This window comes from Erythranthe guttata, chromosome 12 (assembly GCF_056151865.1).
Source record: "Erythranthe guttata isolate IM_541 chromosome 12, IM_541, whole genome shotgun sequence".
Lineage (NCBI taxonomy): Eukaryota > Viridiplantae > Streptophyta > Magnoliopsida > Lamiales > Phrymaceae > Erythranthe > Erythranthe guttata.
The window spans coordinates 2,516,238-2,535,798 of NC_142544.1; the positions used below are offsets into that span (position 1 = coordinate 2,516,238).

Sequence of the window (19,561 nt, forward strand, 5' to 3'; positions counted from 1 at the left end):
CAAAATAACAAAAATAAATTGTTTTTTTCTTGAACCTCCAACCTAATTTTGAGCGAACAAAGTGCGAAAAAATAAAAATTACACCAGATTATATAAAAAGCTATATTTTCTTATAAAAATAATAAAATAAGCTTTTATCACTGAATTATTCGATTGATGGATCTTTTATTATAACTAGTTGAAAATATTAGGTAAAAATATTTGGAAGAAAATATGATTTTCAGATAACTTGATAACAAAATAGCTGAATGATTTTTTTATTTCGTAAAATATTTTATTTTGATAATTTTTTTTAAATATGTTGATGAAATGTATTTTTTTTTCACTTTATAGTTTCAAAATGATTGATGAACAAAAATAGTATTTGACATTTGGCATCCTAAAAAATTATCATAAAAAATATTAAACTACATTTTTAGCTTTAAAAATTCATTTGGGGTGCATTATGCATGATTTATTGTGTTTCGAGGTGCAAAGTGCTATTAATTTGTTTCGAGGGTGCAAAGTGCCAAAATGATATATTTCAAGGGTGCAAAGCGGAATTATGCCCTTTTCTTTTCCTTTCTTTTGTAACTTGTAGGTCCTTAATGACAAGAATGCCCCTCCATCTTATTTAATAAGTTTCACATTGATTTTAGAACAATGATACAAAATGAATTCCAAGAATTGCAAAACACAAATGTTGTAAAATTTTATATTGGGTTTCCGTCACAAATTGAATTAACTAAACTCGAAAAAGATATTGCATGGTGTTATTTACTTCAATAATTATTGCAGATTCCCTAATCTCTTTAATTTGAAGACCAATCTATCCAAGTCAACACAACTTCCTAGTTCTTGCCTGCACCAGTCACGTATGTCCCAAATACAAAATCCTAATGAAAAAAATAAAAAATGAAAAATGGCCAAAAGTCTTGAATAGGATGTTTAAAAGACAAATAATACTACTAATTTCCGTCCTGGAGTGCATAAAATAATTTTGAATAATAATAAGGGGAAAGTACAATTTACACCCCTATACTATCGGGCTTGTCTTAAACACCCCCTGAAGTATAAAACGTAACAAAAAGGCCCCTTCGTTTTCAATCCGTTTGTTTGTAATGACATGACAAGTTGATTTTTTTTTTTAATTTTTAATCATTTTCTCTATTGTAATTTTTTTTTTATCATGTCTACCCTCAATTTACTAAATACTTTATATATATATAAAACAATAATAAAAAAAAAATAGAGCTTTTCATCTTCCACCAAGCAAAACCATAACAATGAGAACCACCACAGACCAAATCCAAGTAACAGTAACAGATATGCGGCGACGCCAAAAACCCTAGCCGCGTTTTTTTCCCAACGGCCAGATTATCAACCATCAACCTCAGCTCCCTCGTCCCCAAAACGACGCCTCCCCAACAAGCCTTTCAGCCACTTCCGCCGCTTCCAACTGTCCATCATGCGGCGTAATTGCCGATCTCCGCCTACATGGGATTCCTGCACCAGTAATTGGTTGGTCAATCAATTCTGTAACCTCGCTTGGTTGGATGGAGAATCGGGGAGAGAACTGTGATAGGTGTTTTTGTGGAGATGGTTGGATGGGAAGAGAAATGATAGGGTTGGATGGTGCAAAGTATATATGAGCCCGCGTGGGTGTAGCTCAACTGGTTTCGGATGTGGTAAGTTGGTGCAAGGTCCTAGGATCGAATCTTGGCAGCTGCAGTGTGGGAATTTCAACTCCAATGAGGGTTGGTTCCTTGTGGGCACCAGGTTTGGGGCGAGGGATTTCGCATATATATATATATATATATATATATATATATATATATATATATATATATATATATATATATACTGTATACACTAGGGAGTGATGTTGACTACCAAGTCAAGAATTTGAATACTTATAAAACAAAAAAAAGAGTGTTAAATAGCATTTAACCCCCTGTGCTAACAAACTTTTGTAGATGACCCCCTCGTGTTTGTAATATCAGCACGTAATCCCTTTGTGGTTTATAGGGGTACTTTTCGTTAGTTTTCCGTTAAACTTAACCGTATGTGTCAAACTTTAAGAGGGTCATCTGCAAAAATGAAAGAATAAGGGCGTCATCTGCAAAAATAAAATAAAATTACTTTGACGTGTGACACACGAGATAAAGTTTGACCGAAAAACTAACGAAAGCTACCCCATAAACCACAAAGGGATTATGTGTTGATATTACAAGGACAATGAGATCATCTGCAAAAGCTTGTAACCACAGGGGGTTAAGTGTTAACCAAAAAAAAATAAAAAAATATCAAGAATTTGTATATATAATAACCATTTATTGCAAACCAATACATCATTAATCAACTATATTTCCTTCATAGACCACTAATCTCAACTTTTGTCCGGCAAAAATGAATCGGAAACTTTTTCACCTTATCATCCAGGCTTCTAGCTCAATTGCGACGGCGATATCCCAACGCTCAATATCTCGCCGTCGTTATCGTACCAGGTCCTGGAAATCAATTACTCCGGTCATACTTTAAGAGTCTCAAGACAAGATTTATTGATTACCACGTGTCCGACAGTTCTCTAGAAGACAATCTTAAATCCCGACATTTTCAGATTTCGTCAAGATTCTCTTTACCTCAGCGTCACTCTCTACTTCGATTGCACTTTTAACTCGACCCGTAAAGACGCGATTTTCAATCGGTTGTTCAATTGCGATGCGAACGGCGGCGACGCAGCTGTGAATTTGTTCAGGGTGGGGGATGCGGCGTCGGACAACATTGCTAGTAAAATTAATCACTTGATTTCATCTTGATGAATATTTTATGTCACTTCTACTCTTAACTCTCGACATTGTGACGTATAACTAACTGTCAATGCCACCTGTAATACTAATATTATTCCTATTGCTATTGCTATTGTGTTGTTGTGGTTGTTGCTATTGCAATTATTGTTGTTATTGATGTTGTTGTTGTGGTTATTGTTGTATTACTTTTGCTATTGCTAATGCTAATTCAAACGATAAAGCTAATATGCTAATGCTAATGCTAATGCAATTTCTAACAATAATAGTAATGCTAATACTAATACTAATGCTAATGTTATTGCTAATGATAATACCAATGCAAATACTAAGGCAAATACTAATGTTAATACTAACGCCAATATTCATATTAATACTAAAATTGATACTAATGCTAATGTTAAAGTAAATACTAATGCACATTCTAATGCTAATAATAATAATAATACTAATACTAACACTAATACTAATACTAATACTAATACTAATACTAATACTAATACTAATACTAATACCAATACTAATACTAATACTAATATTAATGTTATTGCTAATGCTAATACTAATGCTAATACTAATTCGAATAATAATGCTAATACTAACACTACTATTCATATTAATACTAAAATTGATATTAATGCTAATGTTAAAGTAAATGCTAATGCACATTCTAATGCCAATACTAATATTAATACTAATACTAACACTAACACTAATACTAATATTAATACTAATTTTAATACTAATAATAATACTAATACCGATACTGATACTGACACTTATACTAATACAAATACTGATACTGATACTAATATTGATATTGATACTGATATTGATACCGATACTGACACGGATATTGATACTGATAACCATGTCAACCGATGCCGATAACGTACTGATACCGATACTAGTAAAATTCTGATACTGATATTGAAACTGATACTTATACGTTTACTGATACGCATACGAATACCGATAGCGATAGAGATACCGATAACGATACCGATACCGTTACATATAACGATAACGATACCGATACCGATACCGATACCGATATATAAGCGGATACAAATACCAATACCGATACTAATACCGATACCGATACCGATTCCAATATCTATACCGATAACGATACATATACCGATAACGATACCGATACCGATATCGATACATATACCGATACCGATACCGATTCCAATATCGATACCCATAACGATACATATACCGATAACGATATCGATACCAATACTGATACTGACACTGATACTGATACAAATACTGATACTGATACAAATACTGATACTGATACAAATACTGATACTGATACTAATATTGATATTGATACTGATACTGATATTGATACTGATACTGATACTGATATTGATAGCGATACTGACATGGATATCGATACCGATAACCATGTCAACCGATGCCGATAGCGTACTGATACCGATACTAGTAAAATTCTGATACAGATATTGAAACAGATACTGATACTGATACTTATACGTTTACTGATACGCATACGAATACCGATAGCGATAGAGATACCGATAACGATACCGATACCGTTACATATAATGATAACGATACCGATACCGATACCGATATATAAGCGGATACAAATACCAATACCGATATTAATACCGATACCGATACCGATACCGATACCGATAACGAAACATATACCGATAACGATACCGATATCGATACATATGCCGATACCGATACCGATACCGATAGTGATACCGATACAGTTATCGATATCGATATCGATACCAATATCGATATTGATATCGATACCGATACCGATACCGCTATCGATATCGTTAATACCGCTATCGGTATCGTTACCAATACCGATAATGATATTGATACCGATACCGATATAGATATCGATACCGATAACAATACCATACTGATACTGATACCGATACCGATACCGTGAGCAATACCGATACTGATACTGATACCGATACCAATATCGATATCGATACCAAGACCGATACCTATTTTGATACTGTGTCGATAGTGATACTGATACCGATATTGATACTGATATTGATATTGATACTGATACTAATAATACTGATACATTGATCAATATTGATACCGATACCGATACTGATATCGATATTGATACTGATACTAGTACTGATACTGATACTGGTACTGATACTGATACTGATACTATACTAATATTGATACTGATACTGATACCGATACTAAGATCGATACTAATATCGATATTGATTCCAAAATTAATACCGATACTAATATCGATACTGATACTGATACTAATAATGATACCCATACTGATATTGATATTCATACTAATAATAATATTGATATTTTTTTCCGTTTGTATAATCTACTCCATATAGCCATTAATGAGAGAACCAAATGGTGTATTAAATTATAAAACTACCATTTTGATTCCGAAAAGTCTAAATATTTCACTCCGATAGAAGCATTAAAGTGGTTGTTAGTTTGATACTTAATCTTCTGGAGGTGCAAAAATGCACCCAAAAAAGGGATGAATCAAATATTCCTTAATAATAGCTCTAACAATTTCAATGGGAAAAAGAAATAAAAGCTCAATAAATTTCAATGAAAAATGGATAATAATTTATTTAATGCATATGAGTTAAAGCATATGAGTTTTTTAAAAGTATCAAAATCTAAGCATCAATTGAGTGTTTGATGCTCCATTTTGACATCTCTATGTTGGAGTTGTTCTAAGTTGAACAAACCAATAATTCCGCAAATTATTTTAAAATTAATTGCTACATAATACTTGAAACGCCCAACAGTACTGCTGCTGGAATTTAGTGATTTGTTTTTTTTTTTTTTTTTTAAATTAATAGGCAGACTGTTTAGGGGTGGAAAATAAGGATGTTGAAAATATAAGAAATATATTATATTGGGCGAAAACGTTGACTCCGAGTCTTTGAAGGATCAATGAGAAATTATAAACCAACCACTCATATTCCCGGGAAACAACTAGTCTAAGTTTTCTCTCTCTAAAATGGAATCAAAACATTTAGTACTCTGGTTTCAGGCAATCCTCTTACTAATCTACTTCCCATGTTTTTTCTGTCAAACTTCTCCGCCTAACTGCGACGGTGGCAAGCCATTTGACTGCGGCAACGTCCGGTACTTAAGCTACCCGTTCTGGGGCGGCGCCCGCTCGTCGGACTGCGGCCGCGGCCCAGGCTACAAGCTCATCTGTCACGGCGGCGTCCCGATGCTGAATATCTCATCGTTAACGTACGTAGTACAACAAATTAATTTCGACGGCAAAACACTCAAGATCGCGAGAGAGGACTTGTTGACAACCACTTGTCCGAAAATTATCAGCAACACAACCATAGACCCTGACCTCTTCGAATACACGCCCGAATCCGAAGAAAACAACGTCACTCTCTACTACGATTGCTCCGACAAAAATGGCGAGCCCGGTTACTTGGAAACGAACCCCAATCTATTCAGCTGCAACGGCAGCGGCGCAGTCAATCTGTTCGACGTATCGCCGGCGGGCTCCGGACACAAAATCACGTGCGGGGAGAGTATTTCCGTTCCGGTGAGCAAGGATGACGCGCAGTCTTTAAAGATTCCGACGGTTTCTCCGGTTAAAAATTTGCAGGCGGCTCTTGCTTCTGGATTTTCCGTCCAGTGGTTGTCGGATGGGAAAGAGCGTTCTATCCCTTTTTGCAATCGTCAAGTTTATGGTTCTTGCACTCCTCCTCTGGCCCGCCCTTGTAATTATCAAACCAGATGCAGCACGGGCCGCGGCGACTCCATTGTTGGCCCCATGCCGCCGCCTCAAGGTATTTTAATTACAGTTTACTTTGTTGTTTACATGTTCAGAATTATGAATTATTAGACTTGTTAGTTATTTCGCACTCAGACTATGGAGACTGGAGAGAGAATATTAATACTCCTTCCGTTCCATTTTAATTGTCTTTTTGGGCTAATTCACACATATTAAGAAAACTAATAAATGTGCATGAATTCTAAAAAAAATCATAATAAAATGACAAAAAACCCACTTTTATTAAATGTTTAACCATTAATTCTCTTAATAGTAATAAGGGTATAGTTGTGAAAATACAATAAATACTTCATCGAAATTCTAAAGTGACAATTATTTTGAAATGAAAAAAATTCTCTAGAAAGACAATTAAAATGGAATGGAGGGAGTAAATAATAAGATGGAAATTTCATAAAACAAATACTTTTTTAGTCTCTTGAATCACCTCAAGATAATTCTCAACCTCGTGTAATAAATATTTGAGAATATAAATAATCCTTCGATAGACAGAGAGAAGCGTTTCCTACGTAAAAAATACACGTTAGGGCGCCGGAGCTTGGTTCCGGCGAAAATCCTTCAATGCTTAAATCAATTCAAATACGAGAGAGAGAGAGAAATATGGAGATAATGCAAGAAAAATATTCTACAGTAAAAACTACGATAAGGAAAATTGAATAACCTGTAGTGATAATTGAACTATTTAAATGTTAGATTAATTTTCAATTATGGGCCTGAAATATGATCTTGAGCGTTAATTAATAATTGGGCCCATATCTTTTGATTATAAGATTTGTGCTTCATACTTCAAGGACTACATCAAGTCTATTATCTTCATTTTTCATCAAAGAATTAACATATTTGTTAGTGTTCTTAGACTGAAACGGAGAGAGTACGTAGTTTTAAACAAAGAGAGTACGTAGATATGATATTTTTCGAATACTACATTACTACTTGTTAAAGACTTTGAAATTTTAATGTTTATTTTAGGGTTAGGCATATGGGTCGGTTTTATTGGCCAACCGACCCACTTTTGACCTGCTTTTATTGATCCATAATTTTTTCGGCCGATAATTTTGTTGTCGGGCCGGTAATTCTAACCGACTCATATATAAATGGGTCGGTCGGTGGTTTTCAGTTTACTCAAAAGTCGGTTGGTCGGGTAATATCGGCCAACCGACTTTTTTAATAATAAAAATTATTATAAATATTTAATTGCAATTCTTTTTTTTTTTTTAACGTTGAAATAAAATATAAAAGAAGTCAAAACTCGAAACATAAATTTATAAACCTCTACATACTATTTCTACTTTATAATTTTTTATTTTTTATTTTTTTATTTTTTATTCTTTGATTATATATTTACTTATTGTAGAAGTTTAATAAAAAAAAGACTCTTAATTTTAAAGTTAACATTTTTGCAGTACAAGTTTTTCCAAAATTTTAAATATCTTCTGAAAAAACTTTTTAAAACATCTTACTATTATAAAAAAAATTAAAATAAATGAATAAATAAATGGCCGATAATAAGTCGGTTGTCAACCATTATCCTAACTATAATGGTCGGGTCAGTATTGATTTTCAATATTCTGCAAAATCGGGTTGTCGGGTCGGGTAGGTAATTGGCCGATAATTACCTGACCCGACCCATGCCCAGCCCTAGTTTATTTGACCCATTTGAAAACTAAATTCAAGTTTCGGAATTGTAATTTCTATTTCGGTGATAATGGATAAGAATTGTTAAAGGTGGACATTGTAGGGATCTCCGATTTTCATCTATTTCAATCTGCAATTTTCAGATTTTTGAAATGATAATTTCAAGACTTAAGTGCACTTTGCGCCCCGTACTTTAGTCGTTTTGCGCTTTGCACTCCAAACATAAAAAAAAATTGCACGATCATCGGTGCAACAAATCAGTAAGTGCTGGTATATATATCGTGCAAAAAAAATTGTTTGGGGGGTCAAAGCGCAAAAAGGGCCAAAGTACGGGGGCAAAGTGCACTTAACCATAATTTCAATTCCAAATTCCTGCAATTCCGATACCGATTTGTAATTTTTTTGGATCGGGTTTGAAATATTTATGAGATTCTCATTCCGATACCGATTTTTCCAATTTCTTTTGGCTCATGATTGGAATATATTATATGTATGAGATTCATCAAATTTTAGTTTCCAAAAATTACACTTATAATATCAATATTATTATACATTTTATTTTTTACATGACTTAAACATTTGAATTTTCCGAGTTCCGCAGATTCCGATCGGAAAATTTCTGATCTTCTTCCTTTACGAGCGTAATTGGAATTTCTTAATTGCTTTCGGAAAAAAATGGGAAGTTTCTAAAAGAGCTAATTGTGATTAGATTCGTTCGATTTCCACCCCTATGTATTGTACAAGAAAATTAAATTTCTTTGGACTTAATTACCTTATTTCATCAAGGTATGCCTCCTGATTCCATACGAGCTCCTTCCCCTGAAAGTGACGGCAACGATTCTCGCACCGGACACGGTATGCCTCCTAGCTAGTTTATCTCCGATTGCTACAGTTTATTACCCTGGAATTATCCACAACTTATCCTCTCAACGTTTTTCCTTTTCTTTTTTCTTATGGTTATGTAAGTTGTAACTATTTTGTCTAAGGTTTTAAGGTTTACATATGCAGGGAGAAAGCGTGTTACTGAAATTGTCCTAGGTAAGGATATCCTTGTACCTTCGCATGCTCTACGTTCTGTTTTATATTTACTTCTCTATGTTATGGATCATGTAATGAATATCTGCTAATAATATGCAGCAGTGGTGGTGCTACTTTGTGTAACTGGTGTGATTATAGTGTTCCTTGCCATATATTTATTTCTTAAAAGACGAATTCCGCCAACTGGCCCTAATAAGAAATCTAATCAAGATGTCGAAAGTATTCTATTACAACATGGATTACTCGCTCCAAAAAGATACAAATATTCAGAAATCAAGAAAATAACCAAATCCTTCAATGAGAAACTTGGTCAAGGAGGATATGGAAGTGTCTACAAAGGTGTATTACCTGATGGAACCCTCGTTGCTGTCAAGGTTCTGATCGAGGCCGATGGCAATGGAGAAGAATTCATAAATGAAGTTGCTAGCATTAGTAGAACTTCCCATGTCAATATTGTCAATCTCTTGGGATTTTCCTTTGATCGAAATAAGAGAGCTTTAATGTACGAGTTTATGCCCAATAAATCTTTAGACAAGTTCATCAACAACAATAATTGCCTGGATTTGGAGAAATTGTACGAGATTGCCGTTGGAGTTGCCAAGGGACTAGAATATCTGCACATAGGCTGCAAGACTAGGATTGTTCATTTTGACATTAAGCCTCAAAACATTCTTTTAGACGAGGAATTCTGTCCGAAAATATCGGATTTTGGGCTTGCTAAGTTGTGTAAGAAAAAGCAAAGCATATTATCAGTGCTTGGGACAAGAGGGACCATTGGTTATATTGCTCCCGAAGTATTCTCGAGAAATTTTGGAGGAGTTTCTTATAAATCTGATGTCTATAGCTATGGAATGATGGTCCTTGAAATGGCTGGAGCGAGAAAATTTGTCGAAAATGAGGCAATTCAGTCGAGTGAGAATTATTTTCCGGATAAAATCTACGAGCAAGTTGTACTTGATGTGACCAATAGGTTGGGCGATTTCACGTTTGAAGAGGAATTAGAAGAAACGACAAAGAAAATGTTTTTGGTAGGATTTTGGTGCATTCAAACAAATCCAACGGATAGGCCAACGATGTCGAAGGTTTTGGAAATGTTAGAAGGAAGTCTACAATCTATACAAATTCCACCGAAGCCAGTTTTGTGCACTCCTATTTTACCGGCACAAGACGGTTCCTCGTCATTTTCAACATATGTGGAGACTGAAAATTCATCTAATGTTGTAACTATTTGATTACTGGTTAATTGAAAAATTGTATTAGTCTTAAATTGTAAAATCTTCATTTGTCATTTTGATGTGAGAAGTTTGTTATTTTTTAGAGCAAGAATTTTGCCTTCCACAATTCAATCCTAAAAGAGTTAAAAGCATCTAAAAGACCTTTTTTTTTTCCTTTTCTTTTTTCCTTTCTTTATAGGTCCTTAATGACAAGAATACCCTCCATCTTATTTAATAAGTGTCACACTGGTTTTAGAAACAATCAAACAATGATACAAAATGAATTTTAAAAGTTGCAAAACACAAATGTTGTAAATTTTTATATTGGCTTTCCATCCCAAATTGAATTAATTACAATTGAAAAGATATTGCATGGTGTTATTTACTTCAATAATTATTGCAGCTTCCCTAATCTCTTTAATTTGAAGACCAATCTATCTAAGTCAACACAACTTCCTAGTTCTTACCTGCACTAGTCACGTATGTCCCAAATACAAAATCCTAATGAAAAAATAAAAAAATTGAAAAATGGCCAAAAGTCTTAAATAAGCAGTTTAAGAAACAAATAATACTACTAATTTGCCGTCCTGAGTGCATAAAATAATTTTGAATAATAATAATAAAAAATAAAGAAAATATATAATATATATATGTATATATACTAGGGACTAGGGAGTGATGCTTTTATAAAAAAAAAAGGGAGTGATGTTGGCTACCAAGTCAAGAATTAGAATACTTGTAAAAAAAAATGGTAAATAGCATTTAACCCCTGTAGTTACAAGCTTTTGCAGATGACCCCCTATACTCGTAATACCAGCACATAACCCCTTGTAGTTTATAGGGGTACCTTTCGTTAGTTTTCGGTTAAACTAAACCGCCTGTATCAAACTTCAAAGGGTCATCTGTAAAAATGAGAGGGAAAATGAAAGCACAGGGGGGTCATCTGGAAAAAAAAATACTTTGACGTGTGACACATGTGATTAAGTTTGACAGAAAAACTAACAAAAACTACTCCATAAACCACAAAGGGGTTATTTGCTGATATTACAAGCACAAATTGATCATTTGCAAAAACTTGTAACCACAGGGGTTGAAGTGCTATTTAAACCCAAAAAAAAAAAGTTTAATAATTTGTATATAATAACCATTTATTGCGAACCAATACATCATTAATCAACTATATTTCCTTTATAGTAGACCGCTAATCTCGACTTCTGTCTGAAGAAAAATGAATCGGAAACTTTTTCTCCTTATCCAGACAACCCTTTTATCAATTCACTTTCCAGTGTTTTTAAGTCAAAACAATCAAGAATACGCAGTCTGTAAGCAGCCATTTCACTGCGGCATTTTAACAAACATAAGATATCCATTCTGGGGCGGCGGCGGCCGCCGGCCACTGTCTTGCGGCGGCCATCCGGGCTTCGAGCTCAACTGCGACGGCGATATCCCAACGCTCAACATCTCGCCGTCGTTGTCGTACCGGGTCCTGGAAATTAATTACTCCGATCGTACTTTAAGAGTCTCGAGACGAGATTTATCGAACGCCACGTGTCCGAAAATTCTCCAGAAGACAACCTTAAATCCCGACATTTTCATGAAAGACTTTTATTTATTTTATGCGGAAAACTTTAATCACAGAATCTTGAAATCAAATTCATCTTAAGAACATAAACACATAATTAGGATTATCGACATACCGTTCGCCATGAATTCCGATAGAGACGATGAACGATAGCAATCTACAAGCCGAGCCTAGCCAGACCTCCTTCGAATCTCCTTGTGAGAACTTTATTCGTACCACACCTTCTTCTCTCTATCTCTCTAATATCACAACTCACTAATATTCTGTAAGTGATGGAATTCTCAATTGCGTCTGATGGTTGAGGAGAAGAGCTGTGGATGCTTTTATAGACGAGAGAAGAGGGCCACGATTGATTTGTAACGGCAGAAGACAAATTCCACCCATCATGGTCTTTTATTGCCTTCAACGTTACAAATCAATTACCATAAAATCACCTTAATACCATGATTTGAATTACCCACAATTTAATTAATTAAAATAAAGATTAGTGGACCAAAAATTAAAACGTTTTAAAACGTAAACTAACATTCTCCCACTTGGTCCACTGAATCGATTTAAGAAACATAAGTTTAAAAAAAATATATATATATTTGACTCGGTGGGTTCTTCATACAAAACATTTGACACGTGATCACGATTTTAAAAGAAAATTAAGGTGATTACCATAACAGGTAAATAGAGTACTTTAATACTAGAACTAGTTTGAGTTATTAATGTGAATCATAGCGGTTATATGATTCATTCATCATATTCCCTTCTATGTATCACGCCACTAATAACCCTTACTATTCTAATCCATAATAGCCCCTTTAATTTTGTCTTGCTAGGACAAATCCTGTTAAATCCAAATATAATATGTGCACACATAATAGGAAACAGGAAAAACAGAAACATTTGATTAAATAAATTAAGTGTCAATTACATAATCATAACTCATCAAATCATGGATTGCTCAAAAGACCCATTTTAATAACATGTTCCTCATATGTCTTTATAGGCAATCCCTTGGTTAATGGATCAGCAACCATAAGAGTTGTACTTAAATTTTCTATTGACACTTGTTGTTTCTGGACTCTTTCTTTAACAACCAAGTACTTAAGATCCATGTGCTTGGATCCACTTGAATACTTTCCATTCTTAGAGAAGAAAACGGCTGCGGTGTTATCACAATATATCTTCAAAGGCTTAGCAATTGAGTCAACAGCCTTAAGCCCTAAGATAAAATTTCGCAACCATAGTGCATGACTCGAGGCCTCAAAACATGCTACAAACTCAGCCTCCATTGTGGAAGAAGCAATAATACTTTGCTTTACGCTCTTCCAAGAGATTGCTCCACCAGCTAGTAGAAATACAAAGCCCGATGTGGACTTTCTACTATCTACACAACCAGCAAAATCGGAGTCTGAATAACCAATCATCTCTAATTGGTCCGATCTCCTATAAGTAAGCATGTAATCCTTTGTTCCTTGAAGATACCTCATAACCTTCTTTGCTGCTTTCCAATGATCTATTCCCGGATAACTTTGATATCTACCAAGTACTCCCACTGCATAACTAATATCTGGTCTAGTACACGTCTGTGCATACATCAAACTTCCAACTGCTGATGCATATGGAATCAATTTCATTTTCTCCTTTTCCAAATCATTCTTTGGACATTGCTTTTCACTTAATTTATCACCTTTCGTGATAGGAGCATTAATGGCTGAACAAAACTGCATATTAAATCTTTCAAGAACTCGATTGATATATCCTTTCTGAGACAAGCCTAACAATCCTCGAGATCGATCTCTAAAGATCTCTATCCCAATAACATAATTTGCCTCACCCATATCAACCATCTTAAAATTCTTGGAAAGATAATTCTTAGTTTCGTGAAGCAAACCAAGATCGCTACTTGCTAGTAAAAGATCATCCACATACAAAACTAAAAAGATAAACTTGCTCCCACTGACCTTTAGATATATACACTGATCAACAGTGTTTTCCTTAAATCCAAAGGAAGTAATGGTATCATTGAATTTTATATACCATTGTCTAGAAGTTTGTTTAAGTCCATATATGGATTTCTTTAATTTACAAGCCAAGTGTTCCTTTCCTTGTTTTGCAAATCCTTCAGGCTGGTCCATATAGATATCTTCATCTAAATCCCCATTCAGAAAAGCGGTTTTAACGTCCATTTGGTGCAACTCCAAATCATAATGAGCTACAAGAGCCATAACGATTCTAAGAGAGTCTTTCTTAGATACTGGAGAGAAAGTTTCTCTATAATCAATGCCTTCTTTTTTAGTGAAACCTTTGGCCACTAATCTGGCTTTAAATCTTTCGATATTGCCCTTAGAGTCACGTTTGGTCTTAAAGACCCATCTACAACCAACTTTCTTACTGTTCTTAGGCAATTCGACAAGATCCCAGACACCGTTATAGTCCATTGATTTCAACTCTTCATTCATAGCATCAATCCATTTATTAGAATCTTTACTTTTCATGGCTTGTGAATATGAAACTGGATCATTTTGAATACCAATATCAAAATCAGATTCTTGTAGATACACCACATAATCATCGGATATGGCAGATTTCATTTCCCTTTGAGATTTCCTCAAAGCTACCGGCTGTGGTGGTTCTACAGTATTGCCAATAATAACATCTTCATGAAGTGGTGAATGGAGTGGCGAATCATTTGTTTCAACCTGCTGTATAGGTTGAAGAGTAACTTCATCTTGAGGGAAATAAGATGGTAAAATATCCACCCTAATTTCCTCAAGTTCTACCTTTCTTGATTCAAGACTCCCACTAACTTCACCATTCTCTAAGAATTTGGCGTTTCCAGTTTCAACTATCCTCGTAGTATGGTTAGGACAATAAAATCTGTACCCTTTTGACTTTAGTGGATAACCAATAAAATATCCAGAAATTGTTCTAGGGTCCAATTTCTTTTCATTTGGATTGTATATTCTAGCCTCTGCTGGACAACCCCAAACATGTAAATGTCTTAAACTAGGTTTCCTACCAGTCCACAACTCGTAAGGAGTTGTTGGGACCGCCTTACTGGGAACCCGGTTTAAGATATACATAGCGGTTTTCAAGGCTTCATTCCAAAGTGAAATGGGTACAGTTGAATTACTTAACATACTCCTAACCATATCCATAAGAGTACGATTACGACGTTCAGCAACTCCATTCTGCTGTGGTGTTCCAGGCATTGTGTATTGAGCACAAATACCACGCTTTTCTAAGAATTTAGCAAATGGGCCAGGATTTTGTCCCGACTCATCATATCTACCATAGTATTCCCCACCCCAATCTGATCGTATAACTATAATTTTTCTATCTAATTGTCTTTCGACTTCCGTAACAAACACCTCAAGCATGTCAACGGCTTGAGATTTTTCATGAATTAGATAGAGATAACCATAACGAGATAGATCATCAATAAAGGTGATAAAATACTTTTCTCCACTAAAACATGGAATAGGTAGTGAGCAGATATATGTATAGATTAACTCAAGAAGCTCTTTACTTTTTGTGGCACCTCTTTTATTGTGTTTGGTTTGCTTACCCTTAATGCAATCCACACACACTTGAAAATCAGTAAAATCTAGATTTTCCAAAATTCCAGTTTTTACTAATCTTTCGATTCTTTCCTTGGAGATATGCCCCAATCGTTTATGCCACAAGAATTTTCGTTATTTAGGCTTCGCTTTACGCCAACTTCCGAATGAGTGGTTAATAATGATTGTTCAAACTCATGATTCAAAGATATTTTATATAAACTATCACATAAAATACCGGAACCAATTATTATTGAATTAAACATAAAACTGAGTTTTCCACAACCAATTAAAGCTGAATAACCACAAACATCCAGTTTTGACAAAGAAACCAAATTCCTAGAAAACGAAGGTACATAAAAAGTGTTTTCAAGATCCATCTTGTGACCCGTCTCTAATATGAGGCGATAAGTGCCAACAAACGCCACTTTAGATTTGAGACGGTTCCCCATATAGATGTACTTTTCACTTTCCTCCGGTTTCCGAGTTGTAAGGAATCCCTGTAATGAATTTGTGATATGAGTTGTAGCACCAGAATCAAGCCACCAAGTGTAAGAAGGAACTTCAATAAGATTTGATTCATAACATAGAAAAGAAAGATGAATACCTTTCTTTTCGAACCAAGCCTTTCGTTTCTCACAATCCTTCTTTACGTGTCCCTTCTTGTTACAAAAGTAACAGGTGACAACAAAAGCCTTTCCATGACCCTGACTACTTTCACCAGGTTCATATCTTTTGTTTGGTGCGAATTTCTTTCCACTCTTCACAAATTTCCCTTTCTTCTTCATACTTCCATGAGTTACAGCCAATGCAAAGTGATTTCCTTCTTGCTTTAATCTCACTTCCTCTTGAATACACATACTAGTCAGTTCATTCAAATTCCACTTATCTTTTTGAGTATTATAGTGGATTTTGAATGGGCCGAACTTTGATGGAAGTGAGTTAAGGATAAATTGCACAAGGAATGACTCTTCCACTTTCATGCCAAGAGCTCCAAGTTTGGCAGCCTTATCAGTCATATTCAGGATGTGTTCCTGAATTCCCTTATCACCACCATATTTCATGGTAGTCAATTCAGCCATGAGTGTCCCTGCTAACGACTTGTCCGCTGATTTAAAGCGTTCTTTAATAGCCGTTAACAGTTCCATAGCATTGTCAACCTCGGGAAGGGAAGTCTTAATGTTATTAGCAACAGTCATTCTAATAAGCATAAGACTAAGCCTATTGGATTTGGTCCAGGCTTCAATTAGGCTAACTTCTTCGTCACTGTTAGCATCCGTTATTTCCCCAGGTTTTTCAGTAAGCAATGCTAGGTCCAAATCCATAACACCCAAGGTGAATTGAATTTGTTCATACCATTCGGAGAAATTTGACCCACTGAGAGTCTTAATACCAGAAGCATGCGAGTACAATGAAGTGGGAATAGCAACTGAAATAAAAATAGCAAATATATAAGGTAAAGATAAAAGGATGCTCACATAAGACCTTGAGTCAAATAAGATGAACTATCGATATCACTACAAGTTCGCCTTTGGGTGAAATACAACATACCTATTGTTCACTCTATGTTGGTGTAAATGATCTTTTATAACACCTAAGTAGGGTCTAACATAATTTGTCTCACTCGTCAATTATTCATGTTACCTTTAGGTAAACAATTCTAATTGCTAAGCAATACAAATTATGATACCCTACCCAGTTCATAATTAATTAAAATCGACTATCCTTTGAGCTAGTCTCAATTTCTTAATTATGACTGCAATTTGAGAATATTATAATCTTTAATATCATGTAAATGATTAAACTTTCATATAGTTCTTATATTTATTAGATTTTACTAATCTAGGTCACTTTAGCAACTACAAGATTAGTAAATTTTATAAATATAAAACTAATAATATTCTCATTATTTTAATTGAGTGATAAAATACGCACAACATACATACAATTCATGTACTCACAGAACTATCAAAATTAAATACATACACAATTAGCACCGAAAGGTTACATGTAATTCATTGCATATACAATATTATACGTTCTGCTGGATATGTATGTACTCTAATCATGCTGATATAAAATAATCAAAGTATATGCAGGTATTGTGCATATATATATATATTGACCGAATAATAAATTAATTGAAAAACAAACATCAATATCAATTCAATCAACATGTACTGTATCCATATTAAAACCACTGGTGATTTATTTTATTATTTGTTTAGAAAATAACCACTGACCAGGATATAAAAATTAATAAATAAATAAAGATAATGGTTACAGACAATTAACACAAACTTTGATAGTCACGAAACTATCCTTATCGGATTTTTAGAAACATATGCAAATCGATACAATTACATAACAAGATATTCATAGAAAAATCTTTGACAGATTCATCAAACATCAATTTGTAGGGAAAGTTGTGTTTTGCAGAAGACTACCCACAAATAATAATCTAATTAATTATCAAAACAAAAATATTATTATTATACTATCAATACATCAGTTCAGATTTCTAATTCATACGAACACGGAGATAGAGAATCAGACATCACAATAATAAAACCATGTCAAATATTTTATTTCATGAAATCAAAAATCCGTATAATTAACATATAACATATTTGAGTTCTAAGATGAATCGATTTCAAAACTGTATAGGTTGAAGATTAACTTTATCTTGAGAGAAATAAGATGGTAAAATATCCATCCTAATTTCCTCAAGTTCTACCTTTCTTGATTCAACACTCCCACTAACTTCACCATTCTCTAAGAATTTGGCGTTTCCAGTTTCAACTATCCTCGTAGTATGGTTAGGACAATAAAATCTGTACCCTTTTGACTTTAGTGGATAACCAATAAAATATCCAGAAATTGTTCTAGGATCCAATTTCTTTTCATTTGGATTGTATATTCTAGCCTCTGCAGGACAACCCCAAACATGTAAATGTCTTAAACTAGGTTTCCTACCAGTCCACAACTCGTAGGGAGTTGTTGGGACTGCCTTACTGGGAACCCGGTTTAAGATATACATAGCGGTTTTCAAGGCTTCATTCCAAAGTGAAATGGGTACAGTTGAATTACTTAACATACTCCTAACCATATCCATAAGAGTACGATTACGACGTTCAGCAACTCCATTGATCTGCTGTGGTGTTCCAGGCATTGTCTGCAATTGAAAATCATTCTGTTGGTTTGACAATATGGATCTGTGTACTCACTTAAATTATTATTATACATATGATGTTTAGTACAGCATGCAATATGTATTGTGTTCAAATTATATGAATATATATTGCAAAATTATGTCTCAGTCTTTATTTTATTGTATGAATTGGCACATGATACGTGTGTGTGGTAACTATATGTTTGTGTGTCTTTTATCACTCAAATTAAAATAACGAGAATATTATTAGTTTTATATTTATGAAATTTACTAATCTTGTAGTTGCTAAAGTGACCTAGATTAGTAAAATCTAATAAATATAAGAATTATATGAAAGTTTAATCATTTACATGATATTAAAGATTATAATATTCTCAAATTGCAGTCATAATTAAGAAATTGAGACTAGCTCAAAGGATAGTCGATTTTAATTAATTATGAACTGGGTAGGGTATCATAATTTGTATTGCTTAGCAATTAGAATTGTTTACCTAAAGGTAACATGAATAATTGACGAGTGAGACAAATTATGTTAGACCCTACTTAGGTGTTATAAAAGATCATTTACACCAACATAGAGTGAACAATAGGTATGCTGTATTTCACCCAAAGGCGAACTTGTAGTGATATCGATAGTTCATCTTATTTGACTCAAGGTCTTATGTGAGCATCCTTTTATCTTTACCTTATATATTTGCTATATTTATTTCAGTTGCTATTCCTACTTCATTGTACTCGCATGCTTCTG

At 34.2% G+C, this 19,561-nt stretch overlaps 1 protein-coding gene across 2 annotated transcripts; it reads left to right on the forward strand.

Moving 5' to 3' along the window:
* The first annotated feature begins 5,699 nt into the window (after positions 1-5,699).
* Positions 5,700-10,632, forward strand: LOC105953409 (LEAF RUST 10 DISEASE-RESISTANCE LOCUS RECEPTOR-LIKE PROTEIN KINASE-like 2.2). 2 transcript variants are annotated; one of them, XM_088826487.1, is made up of 4 exons: positions 5,700-6,616; positions 9,040-9,108; positions 9,262-9,291; positions 9,391-10,632. In XM_088826487.1, the coding sequence occupies exons 1-4, from the start codon at positions 5,815-5,817 to the stop codon at positions 10,521-10,523; spliced, it is 2,034 nt and encodes a 677-aa protein (XP_088682613.1). In that variant the 5' UTR covers positions 5,700-5,814; the 3' UTR covers positions 10,524-10,632. The 2 variants fall into 2 exon arrangements, with proteins under 2 accessions (XP_088682613.1, XP_088682614.1); XM_088826488.1 differs by having other exon boundaries at positions 5,752-6,616; positions 9,394-10,632.
* The last annotated feature ends 8,929 nt before the right edge of the window (positions 10,633-19,561 follow it).

Coding starts and splice junctions, on each gene's coding strand:
- LOC105953409 (XM_088826487.1), top strand. CDS start 5,815: ATGGAATCAAAACATTTAGTACTCTGGTTTCAGGCAATCCTCTTACTA. Junction 9,109..9,261: donor CGATTCTCGCACCGGACACG/GTATGCCTCCTA, acceptor TTACATATGCAG/GGAGAAAGCGTGTTACTGAA. Junction 9,292..9,390: donor TGTTACTGAAATTGTCCTAG/GTAAGGATATCC, acceptor AATAATATGCAG/CAGTGGTGGTGCTACTTTGT.